The sequence below is a fragment of the Acartia tonsa genome, chromosome 2, assembly GCF_053477335.1.
Source record: "Acartia tonsa isolate MP-2025a chromosome 2, ASM5347733v1, whole genome shotgun sequence".
NCBI lineage: Eukaryota > Metazoa > Arthropoda > Copepoda > Calanoida > Acartiidae > Acartia > Acartia tonsa.
Window position 1 is genome coordinate 27,014,748 of NC_137261.1, and position 12,475 is coordinate 27,027,222.

At 34.9% G+C, this 12,475-nt stretch overlaps 2 protein-coding genes across 3 annotated transcripts in view; both read right to left on the reverse strand.

The window, feature by feature from the left end:
* LOC145312489 (uncharacterized) overlaps positions 1–12,475 on the reverse strand; it is a 57,036-nt gene that overhangs the window by 15,437 nt on the left and 29,124 nt on the right. The window contains exons 8-10 of the mRNA XM_080151747.1: positions 3,682–3,833; positions 3,191–3,279; positions 2,218–2,307 (exon numbers count right to left, since the gene is read on the reverse strand). Coding sequence (XP_080007873.1) covers positions 2,218–2,307; positions 3,191–3,279; positions 3,682–3,833 — 331 coding nt within the window. The remainder of the gene's footprint in view (positions 1–2,217; positions 2,308–3,190; positions 3,280–3,681; positions 3,834–12,475) is intronic.
* LOC145308024 (ral GTPase-activating protein subunit alpha-1-like) lies at positions 4,862–12,039 on the reverse strand. 2 transcript variants are annotated; one of them, XM_080150242.1, is made up of 8 exons: positions 9,804–9,885; positions 8,839–8,895; positions 8,317–8,501; positions 7,950–8,069; positions 7,245–7,505; positions 6,757–6,867; positions 6,081–6,195; positions 4,862–5,500 (listed from the first exon to the last, which is right to left on the reverse strand). In XM_080150242.1, exons 3-7 carry the CDS (start codon positions 8,496–8,498, stop codon positions 6,138–6,140), a joined length of 732 nt encoding a protein of 243 aa, XP_080006368.1. In that variant the 5' UTR covers positions 8,499–8,501; positions 8,839–8,895; positions 9,804–9,885; the 3' UTR covers positions 4,862–5,500; positions 6,081–6,137. The 2 variants fall into 2 exon arrangements, with proteins under 2 accessions (XP_080006368.1, XP_080006369.1); XM_080150243.1 differs by lacking the exons at positions 4,862–5,500; positions 6,081–6,195; positions 6,757–6,867; positions 7,245–7,505; positions 7,950–8,069 and adding exons at positions 10,505–10,622; positions 11,167–11,274; positions 11,925–12,039 and having other exon boundaries at positions 8,361–8,501; positions 9,804–9,890.

The window sequence follows — 12,475 nt, forward strand, 5'->3', positions numbered from 1 at the left end:
AATAGCCTAAAACCGCCACAGGACCAGTAGGTATATTCCCTGAAGAGTAGAATCCGATCGGGACAAACGGACGGACAGATGGACGGACAGACAGACATCAAGCTACTTTGTATTATAGACTAGCGGCTTCGCCCTTAGCCTCTAGGGGCTTTGCCACAAAAGGTGACAAAAAAAATTTGGGCGAAATACGTAAAAGAACCAAGGAAATCCCCTACAAAAAAAAATGGGGGGAAGATTTATTGTTTTTGGGGGGTTGGGGGTGTCCCACTCCCCAAGAAAATAGCCTAAAACCACCACAGGACCAGTAGGTATATTCACTGAATAGTAGAATCCGATCGGTTCAGTGGTTACCGAGATCTTAAGGGACGGAAGGACGGACAGACAGACAGACAGCCAGACAGACGAACGGACAGACATCTTTCTACTTTGTATTATAGATAATAATTTATGATAATCTCGTGTAAGATCTAAAAAATGCTAATTCTATATTACAATACAGAAGCTGTTCTATAATTTCGAATGTTCACATGTCTGTCCGTCTGAATCGTATTTTGGTAAAAGAGATTTTCGAAGATAGACTCCTGATTTGCAAAATCCCCATAGGCTTCCAGCTGTAACTGTTTTGTCCGTCGATATTTTAGAAATGCAATGAAGAAAATAAGATATGATTTTCTCGGCTGTTATGTTACATAGATGGCTGATTTTTGTGATGTACCTGTTTATACACAAAAAGTAAAAGATGATAAATTCTTAATTAACTAAAAAGGCGTTTTACATAGCTAAACTAAAAAAATTAGCTTTTTGTGTTATAAAATATGACTAAAGAAAATAAAAACGAATATAAGATTGTACTTTTAATCCAATTCTCCTAATTTAATATTTGTTTAATTTGATAAGAACCTTGCTAGCTTGCTTTTAAGTAATATTTTATACAAATATTAGAGCTAATACTTTTTAGACCGATGCCTCTAGCCTATTTATTTCTAGTTGTTCAAAAAATAGGAGTGGTAGGTTGAAAAGTTTTTCTCATAGTTGATCACCAAAGGTAAGGGGTTTTAGCTCTGTCCAAAAACCCCGAAACTTTGCGCTGGGTATTTTTTTTAATTGTGGAACTTTTTGTTCAATCGTGTAATAGATCTTAGCATTCATACATTATCAATCACTATCGGCTACGCCCCTGTAGGCCTAGAGCAATTGAGGGGGGAGAAAGATTGAATTCGACAACCCAATATTTCATTTTAGTTTTAAAGTTAAGAGGTTGAAAAAACGCGTATCTATTGCGTTTCTATAGACACACAACCATTCATAAACATATTTAAGACATTAAAACCTGTATTAATGTGAAAACATTCCTTTTTTCGTATTTTTTTAAAATATTGTTTTTAAAAACTTGAATATAAACACATCTTCACCAGAAAGCCACAAAACAATCTATTATATTTTTAAGTATTGGTTTTAGAACTTTAATACAAACACTTCTTTATCAGAAAGCCAAACAAATTATGAAAAGTTAAAATACTGAAAGAGAATTTTCGCTTTTAAAAGCTAGAATGAAAAACAAACATTTGAGATGAAAGGGAGGACTGAAATGATTACAGGAATAAGAAAATATGGGCTGGAAAAACAAATGGAATTGGGTTAAGGTTAAAAAGAAAATATGTTTATTTTTTAATTTTCAATTTCATTATTTTGTCTTTTGTCGGTGTTTACACCAAAGCAGAGTACATATTCTTAACCTTTTTTCCACCAAAACATAATTTTAACACAAGGATGACAACATCCATAAAAGCAAAGCTCTACGATCAGAAGGAAGGACAAACTAAGAATAACACTTGTAGAGTGTCAAACTTAATAAGCAGAAGATAACGATTATGGAGTTGCTACGCTTCATAAATCGTACATAACTGTAGGATAATTCTAACGAAAACAGTAAACCGTTACGGACTGACAGAGGGACCCTTATTATAGAAAAGCTTTGCTTTTAATAATATTATCATGGCGATGGTAAACTTTTATTCATGACAGAAATTCAACATGGTTCTTTCACACAAACTACAAATTGAACACTGAATCCACCACCCATTAATTTTAGATGAATAGAAAATTAGAGGGTGGGGTAGTTTTTCCCTATAACCAACCACTGCACTGCGGGGCAACCCATTATCAAATATGACCTAACCTAACGGAAAAGGTATATGCCATTCAAATTTGACTTGCCCTAGAGATTTCGACTGCGGTCAGAGGTCTTTTAGTGAGACTGAGGTCAGTTATAACTGCTGGCAGGTTCGGTAGCCCAGCTAAGCTCGCCTACAAATGAAAATAAATAATAATAATATAATCTTCTCAATGAACTATTATATAACTCGAGTAAATTACCAAAATATATGTTCTTGTATAAATTAATTTTATCAAAAAGAACTCTCAGTTTAAATTTATTCCAGCATGGCATTAAAACTGACTGATATCCGCTGAATTAACATCAGTGCTCAGTCGTACTGAAAAGTCATGTATCGCATTGTATTACAGAAATGTTGGCGAAAAGCTGTAACTAATATGATGCGGTAGAAGACCTAGTTGAGGAAAGAAATTAGGTTGCGCCTGTTTTTTTTTATATTTCCATTATACGGGAAGCTCTTCTATGTATATGTAAGCTTTCCATTAAAATTCTTAAAAAATGTTTGTTTTTTATAAAATTAGGTTTCTCACTTAAATTTTTTAAAAGTTGAGTTAAAATCCACTGGGTAAAGCGGAAAGTGTCATGTGTGACGTCATAAAATACGTCTTTATACATCCTTTCCCACTTCTCCTCTCATGCTTTATTTTTTGACGTATTTTCATGACGTCACACATAACACTTTCCGCTATCCCATCTCCTAACCTGGTGTACAGTGTAGGCAATCACATGAATCATAAAGTTAGGATACACTGACCTGATGTACAGTGTAGGCAATCACAGAAATCATAAAGTTAGGATACACTGACCTGATGTACAGTGTAGGCAATCACAGAAATCATAAAGTTAGGATACACTGACCTGATGTACAGTGTAGGCAATCACATAAATCATAAAGTTAGGATACACTGACCTGATGTACAGTGTAGGCAATCACAGAAATCATAAAGTTAGGATACACTGACCTGGTGTACAGTGTAGGCAATCACATAAATCATAAAGTTAGGATACACTGACCTGATGTACAGTGTAGGCAATCACAGAAATCATAAAGTTATCCATCTTATGGCCCAGCTTTGTGTGACTTCCATGGAAAAATGAAGATCCTGAATGTAAAGATATTGGAATTAATTTGCAAAGCATTTCTATCTTTCTAAAAATGAATTTAAAATTCAAACAAAGGTTGCGTAATTATGATTTTTAGAATTACATTTCTGTCTTCTGACATTATTTTCTAGAGACAACTGTCTATGCACCTCATGCTTCCAAGGGATGTTTACCCCCCTAAAACTTTTAAACCCCTCATTTTATCATTTATTTTTTTTTTAAAGTACAGCAGATTACCCGCTTATATTTTGATACCCCTAATTTTACCCCTTCTAAAAAAACTTAAACGTCCTTGATCGATTTATATTATAAAAATATGCGTTACATACATACAGATAGACAGAATGAGGAAAACACACCTCTTTAAAACACACTATGCGTGTGTTGATAAATAGGCTGACCTGCAGCTAGCCCGGCAGAACCTTCTACCAGGGCATTGACAAATGGAGCAGGTAGAAACCAGTATCTGTACTCACACACTCCGGAGGCCATGAAGTAGTACGCCATGTTTGAGGCAAAATTACAAGGCTCAAAAACAACCATATTCTCAAATCTAAAAAGATTAATTATTTGCAATACATTGACTTTTTAAAATCCTCTATTAAACCCAGCTGTAACCAACAACTAAATTAATTCAAAAAAATATTTGGTATTTTCAGCTGATTTTTTCAAGATTTGTAAGGCCATCACATCTTTGTAAAGACGACCTTTTTATCTGCCCCCAAAATATTATTTTATATTTATTTCACTTGTTGTATATACTTTATTTCTGTATTAAACCCCAGAAGAAGAATGGTAGAACAGAACAATAGTATACTTTAAAGTCCATTTAGAATTTAGCAATATTGGACACGAAATTACAGGCATCAAAAACTACAAACTTATCAAATCTAAAAAAGTCAGAATTTTAATAATTATCAATGAGACTATATTTTGTATAAAAGTAATAATTAATAAAGTTAACATTTTTATTCTCAAAAGTAACTCCCTTATAAATTTAAGTATTATTAATGTCACTCTATTGATAAAATATATGCCAAATAGTAATGGGAATCCTCACAGGAAAGTTATTTGTGGAGTAGCTTGGCTGATTAAAAAATGAGTTGACTTTAAGGTGAGGTGGAATCTTTAAAAAAAAAGATTAGGATCGCTAAATCGGCGAGGGTCGCCAGATCACCAAAATTGTTCATGTAAAACATCCTCCAAAAGCATATAAAAAATCTACAAAAATTAAATAAAATCTTATGTTTATAACCCTTCTATGATTTTAAACAATTTTCTTTGATTTTATGAATAATTTTGAACAAATAAAATTTTGTGATCAGGCGACCTTTGCCGAGTTTGCGATCCTATTTTTTAAGAATCCCCCTCTGAACTTTACAAAGTTGAACCAATTTATGAAATGAGGAAAATATTGAAGTGATCAAATCAAAATTAAATCATCCATATCATTAGAAATTTTTATGAAAATTAGGGAAAATGAATCTGAGTAAATCCTTAAAAATGCACTCAATGCAATATGCTCGAGATAATATTCGATATTTTGGATATTTATAGGTCATAACATTTGAGTTTACCCAGGTTCTAATTAATACCATAAAAACACCTAGGTTTTACCACTTTTATGGTAAAATTTTACCAGCCTATACGATTTAAAAGGTGGTAAAATTTTACCGTAACCGTGGTAAAAACACTTTTTGTGGTACTCCGAGACGCTTTTTACCAGCGATTTTTACCACAATTATCAGTAAAATTTTACCAGATTTCCGGTAAAATATTACCATTTTAGGACGCAAATTTATACCAGATTTTGACCAATTTTTACCACTTTTTTGGTAAAATTTACCGCAAATTTCTGTAAGATTTTACCGAAAAAGTGGTAAAACTGTTCAACACCTGGTAATATTTTTGCCCTAAATTGGTAAAATTTTACCAGAAATAGGGTAAATATGGTAAAAATTTACCAAAAATTGTGGTAAAAACGGGTGGTAAAAATCACGAGAAAGTGGTAAAAAACGACCTTAATTATAGAAAAACATCGCTTGTAGGTATAAATCGCAAAAATAAAAAAAAATTGTTTTCATTTTTATCTTTATTGATTGAAACAACACTTAAACATATTTTTCTTGATTCTACTGCTCTGGCCGCGAAAACTGTTGCGCAACCTCCTGGATTTGCTGGGCACCGGCCCCATTCGACCTCGTATCACTGATATTCAACCTGGAATAAAATTGCTCATTAGTTAATTAGATAATTACAGGGATATAAAGGGATAAGACAATGGCTGATAAATTGATGTTCATCTCTAATGATGATACACATCGTTACCCCTTCTGTAGATTACAATAAGTGATTGAAATGTTAGGACACTCAACTTAATGAACCAACCAATAAAAAATCAATAAAAGTACCCAAGGTTGTTAGGCCAAAGAATAAGAAAATGTTATTTGAAAACTTTGGGGGCTAGTGTAATTTACAGCCCAATGTCCCATCCCTCCCTACTAAATATCTAATCTATAATACAAAGTAGAACGATGTCTGTCCGTCCGTCCGTCCGTCCCAAAGATAAAGCCTATACTTGCTGTTTACGCAAATGTGTCAGAACTTCCCCCCCCCCCTTACTCTCACACCTAAATTTTTTCTTTTGAAAGCAAAAATAAAAGTGTGTAGGTTCGACTCCCCCTCTCCCCCCTCATTCATTTCCTACAGGCATCTTGACACGTGGCAAAAAAATCAGCAAACTTATCTAACTAAACATCTTTGAAAACGCAGAACGAGAAAAAATAAAGGGAAAGCTTACCTGGAAAACATAAGCAGTAACAACATCCCTGGCTAACAAGAACATGCTGTGTCCATACTACTCGGCATTACTGATTATATGCTTCACGTGGCGTATGGAGTCGTGGAACGCGGGGTCCTAAGTTATGGAGGATTAAATGAAGGAAGGAAGTGGACTGTTTATTACACTAGTCCCCAAAGCTTTATTTTCTTCTTCGTTGCTTTAACAACTCTAGGGACTTTTATTGAATTTTGAATGGTTGATTAATCAAGTTAAGTGTCTAAAGCTTTCAACAACTAATTATACTCCACAGAAGGGGTAATTTTGTGTATCATCATTGCTGATGTACATCAATTTATCCGCCATTGTCTTGTCCCTTTAGATCCCTGTCCCAAACAAGTACTAATATTAGATAAATTTAGACCTAAACCCCAGGCAGGGAGGGTAAAATATGGTGTAAATATCATAATGGTATCCAAAGTTTCAGAAACAAGTTTACTTATTCGTCAACTCAAAAACTTTGAGTACCTAATTTTTATTAGGTAAATCTTGATTTAATTTCAATACTTCGTCTTTTGTCCTATCCCATAAGAACCATGTTTCCCGTTGTGTCTACAGAAACGTAAATTATTTTAGTACAATCTTTTTTTAAACTTAAACAATATTTTACTTCGTCTTAAATCATTTAATAACCCATTCCTGAATAGCCTTGGTCCCTGGTCCACGTCTACCCGGGGAGGGTGGAGGTCCCCTGCGTCCTGGAGAATAGTCACCTGGTGGCCCTTTGGATGGGGGTGGTGACATGTACCTTGAATATTCAGATTAGTTTATAATAAGTAAATGTTATGTCGTTATCTATTAAAAATAACATATATCATCAAAATTCTAAAAAATACCTATTAAAAATCAAATTAGGTAAAAAAACTAGGTACTTTATGTCATTATTGAGAGGAGACAATGAACTGTTAATTTCATCAGTCCCAAAAGTTTTATTATAACGTTTTCTTATTCATTGGCTTAGGTAACTACTTTGGGGAGTTAATTAAATTTTGATTTATTGTTTCAATAAGTTGAGTGTTCAAACGTTTTTTAACCACTAATTTTATGTATCATCGATGTTGATGTTCATCAGTTTATCGGCCATTGACTTATCCCTTTACATCCCTGATATAAATTTGATTTTACCTTGGGGGTGGCCGACCTCTTGGTTCAGGTGAGTAATCCCTGGGTGGTGGGCCCCTACCGGGAGGTCCCCTCCTGGGTGACGGGGAATATTCTCTGTGGTGGGGGGGAGGAGGTCCGCGGGGGGGTCCTCGTGGCGACATATCCCTCATTGGCGGTGGGGGGCCTCTGTAACGTTGTTGTGGAGGGGAGTAGTCGCCCCTGGGGTGTGCCTCCCTTGTGAAGTAATGTGAGGGGGGTCCGTAGCCATCTCTCCTCTCATACCTGAAAAAATAAAAATAATTTACTTAAAAAGTTAAAATTCATTAAAAAAAAGGTTTTTAAAATTTTTTGATTGGTAGAAAAGGGAAGAACTAAAAAAGAGCATATCTAGGTAGGAAAGTTATTGTAATTTTAGAAAATCTTTAATAAAGCAATAAAAGAGATGGTAGGCATTTAAAGTTAGCAAATTTGGAAATTACACTAATATATTTTGTTTATATACTAAATTGTTTAAAGTAAAAAGGTTCTTTGTCTTTAGCTTAAGATTTCGATAACTACTAAACCGATTGAGTTCTCCTTTATAGGTAGGAAAGCTTCTCATATGACACGGAATGGTTTTAGACTATATTTCTGTCCCCTATCTATCCTTTTTAATACAGAGCCCCTAAATGCTAGGGCCGCAGCCGCTAGCAATATCTAAACTAATCTTAAAATTTAAAATTTTACCTTGGTGGAGGGGATCTACCACCCCCTCTGCCACCACGTCCTCTGAAACCACCCCTGTCCCCTCCACGGCCTCTGCCTCTAAAGCCACCCTTATCACCTCCCCTTCCTCTAGAGCCACCTCTGTTATTTTTAAATGTTTTCATTTTGAAAAAAAAAATTCGATGATTTTTAGTAAGTATTTTGGAAGATTAATTTTAAATTTTTTTATCTTAGGAACTGCTGTTTTATTAGCGCAGCAACTTTATAACAAAACTGTACGTCAGTCCATGGCGAAATTACAAAAAATGCATTGCTTTTAAACGTTACATTTAATAAATAAGCCTACCTAAAGATTTTCTAACTTTTACTTTTTAAAACAAAAACTTTCCTAGAGTAATGTGGGGGGCTGCGTCTTTCATACCTATCCCCGCCCCCACCCCGGCCTCTACCTCTGTAAGAACTGCGCCCCCTATCACCTCCGCGTCCTCTATCACCGCCTCCACGTCCCCTGCCTCGTCCCCGGGATATTTCCACTCTCAGCCGTTCACCGGCATATAATGTACCGTTCATTTCCTTAAAAAATAAAGTGAAGTAAAAATAACTTCAAGACCTGAAGTTTGTTTAATAACAATAAGGTAAAAATAAATCAAAACAATTCCCTATAACTTAAAAATACCTCCTACCCTTGTGGAATATTCTAAACCCTTCTTGATCTCCCTAAACCTAACTAAAAGCAGTAGTGAAAGTTTCAAACAAAAAATTCAAGTAATGAAAAGGTGAAGGCAAGCCTTGACTTTTAAGGGGGTGGCAACACCCAGCCATTTTGTTGTAAAGAAACCAAAATATTGTTTGTATTATTATACAGATCTACAAAGATAAATATAAGCTGCGAAACTTTTCTGTAACTTACTTCTTCAACTGCCCCCTATGTTTCAAATGCTGATCTGAGGTCTTGTTTCTTTACAATCTAAATAAAAGAATTTGTTATAATCAAAAACTATAGGTATGAAACTAAAAAAATACGACAAAAGTAGAAACCTTATACTTTTTAGCTAGACCAAAATAATCAGTAGGTAACAAGTTTGAAATAGATAGGACAATTCCTACATGCTTGAATTAATGATAATAGCTATGAGTTTCGTCCATACAGACCGGCCATCCAACACTAATTATAGAAAAGCTTCGCGTTTACAAAAAACATAATTCCCTTCCACAAAATAACAATGATAACGTTTATGAGAGTAAAGCTCTCAAATAAGACAGTGGGACAAACGGAATTTTGTTGGTAAAACTTCAAGGATTTAAAGGGATAAGGCAATCCCCGATAAATTGATCCACATCATTAATGATTATTAACAAAATTACATCTTTATAATTATAATTTTTTTTTCAATTTTTTTCAATTTTGTACCCCCCCCCCCCCCCCCGACTACCGACGAACAACTATTTTAGGTTAGGTTAGGTTTTAGGCTAGGGAGCCGAGCGCTGCGGCTAGGCAGGCAAGTGGGCCGAGCGCTGCGGCTAGGCAGGCAAGGGGGCCGAGCGCTGCGGCTAGGCAGGCTAGGGAGCCGAGCGCTACATTTCTAAAAGGATAATACCACCTACTCTAATGAATGTAGAATATACGTGGATATTACGACAGGGGGAAAAAATTGTCGTTATTTTAGCTTGCTAACATGAAATTCGTTTATTGGTCAGTTTGTTCAACCAGTAGTAGGGTAAGGATTGGGTTTAAAGAAGGGGGGTATCTTTATTTTAGCCAGCTGTGAGCATCTCCTTATCAGAGTAAATGAAAATGTGGTACAACATCCCAGTAATAATATATCGATTATTTTTATAAACTTTAATGGAAAAAACATTAAAAAAATAATATACCTGTCTAGCTAACACTCTGGTAAGGGTTTCCATAGTCTTAAACCACTCCCGGATAAATTCTTCCCATAAAGTTAGTCCACTCAAAACCTAAAACAAACGAACTTATTTTGACAAGTAGAAAAGTTGGTGGAAAAATAATTCATCTAAATTAATGAAGCAAAAATTCGTCCCCAAACTTCATTTTTAATTCTTGATACAGATTTTAAAGGGTGGGGCTTAAAGGGTGTTAACTCCACTCAACCCGTAAAACCCCTTATTTGTTTCCCTTCAAAATTAAAAAAAAAATATATTAGATTACCAACCTCAAACCTTTGAAATCCCTCATTTTATCCCTCTTAAAATTAAAAGCTTGACGTACAATCAACCATTGGTTGTCTTTAGGACGATTGGCAAATAGATCTGATTCCTGTACTGTAGAACAAATAAAACATTATGGAATGGATATAGAATATACGTGGATATTGATGACAGTGGAAAAATTGAAGTCAATTTAGGTTGCTAACATGAAACTCATTCAATGGTCAGTTTGTTTATCCAGTAGGACGGGACGGAATGGAGTAAAGGGGGCGAATTAGGGTTATCGTCATTTTAGCCCACTGGGAGTTTTACTTTATTAGAGAAAATAAAAATCTAGTGTAACATCCAAGTAATAAAATATCTATTTCTGCAGGTTATCTTAATTATAGTATAGCTAACATTACCTCTAGAAACTGATCCCAAAGTTCACAGGACACAACAACATAGAGATTAGCCTTGATCCATGTGACAATGAGGGTCTGGAAGATGGCCTGGGTCAACCTTCCTCCAAGGGTGTCCTCCCTGATAAGCATAGATAACTATTAACTAAAGATCCAAGAACAAATTAAATATAAATAGGCTATTTTTATTTAAGTGTGTAGGTAGGTATAAAGTATACTTTTTATCTAAAAATGGTATTTTTGTCTCTGATTTTATTTATCGCGTCGTATTATAGACAGCTTTCCGCGACTGGTAAAATGAGAAATTTTCAGATCAATAGCAATTTTGTTAGCCCCGAGGGGCCAAAGGACTGGCCTAACAAAGCTGGTATTGATAATATAATTTCTAGACTATTGTTCATAGAAAATTGTCTGTAATACGTAATTTTTCAGTATGGCCCAGAACCATTTTTAATCCAGGGGATATTTATCGGTTTCAAAGCCATACTGGAAACTCTTTGTTTAGGTCAAAACTACATTAATATCAATTTTTCTTTATTTTAGATTTAGTGTGCTGACTAAACAAACTAATTTCATTACTTCTTCTTTACAAGCAAAATGCTAGTGAATTTGTTCTTAAATACTTAAAGAAAATCGTAACTTCTCTATAATAATTATCTATGTGCCTGCGTCTTGGTGGTGTTTCTGTGAGGGTGAGTTGAGTTATCTGCAGCAAGATAAAGAGTAACTGCTCCCATGTTCGCCCGTCCATCTTTACATTCATTACCATAAACCTGACCAAAATAAAATTATTGTTAGATTAGGAATATCTATTTCTTAAATAAAATTAACAGGATGTCTTTCTGTACCATGTGAAAAAGTTTAATTTTAGCTATAATGGGAGAAAAAATCGGCGTTATCCTCTTAGAAATTTTTTTTTCAATTTTTTTCAATTTTGTACCCCCCCCCCCCCCCCCCCCCCCCCCCGACTACCGACGAACAACTATTTTAGGTTAGGTTAGGTTTTAGGCTAGGGAGCCGAGCGCTGCGGCTAGGCAGGCAAGTGGGCTGAGCGCTGCGGCTAGGCAGGCAAGGGGGCAGAGCGCTGCGGCTAGGCAGGCTAGGGAGCCGAGCGCTGCGGCCAGAGTTCATAGTTCGCTGTCGGGGGGGGGGGGGGGGGGGGGGATGGTACTCAAATTTTCAATATTGAAAAAAAAATTTCTAAGAGGATAATACCAAAAAATCAATTTAATGGACATTTTATATAATACGGAAAATTTCTTCCTTTCCCTGTACCTTATAAAAATCGTCGGAAAAAGCCGTTTTTTAAGCAAACAAAAGCGCGTTTTGCTCTATCTGTGAGATATTATGAATAAGATAATGTTAAGATTTGATATTAAGATGAGAAAAATTTACGTTCACAGTCCCTTTAAAGACACAATACCTGTAATAATAATGTACAAACTTTTCAACCACTAATAATACCCTGGCCTTTCTAATTATAAGCCTAGGCAGAGCCATGCTGGTGATGCTAGCTCAAGCGTGTACCGTGGTTTCTGTAGAACTGTACTTCTGAAGCCAATACAGGGTTACGAAAGTTTAAATTGATGTTTTTTTTTTAATGTTAATATTAAATGTAATATAGTTTTGTAATGACATATAAAATATATATTCGATAGAATATAAAAAAATATAGTGCATTCAATATTAAAAAAAAATATTTAAATATATATATAGTTGTTAACCATATATGAACATATAATGAATCTATTTCCGGCCGGGTTCTTAAAAGATATTGCCGCGTTTTTTCGACATTTTTTACGCTATGAATAACAAGCGCGACATTCGCGAAATCTAAAAGAGTATACAATGATTTATTTAATTATTTCGCTTTTGATGGTACGGCCTTCATAGAAAAAAAAAAAGATTATCTTCAATCCATTTTTGCTGCATATTAATTAATGCATCTTTTTAGAGCTGTGTTAGACATTAGAA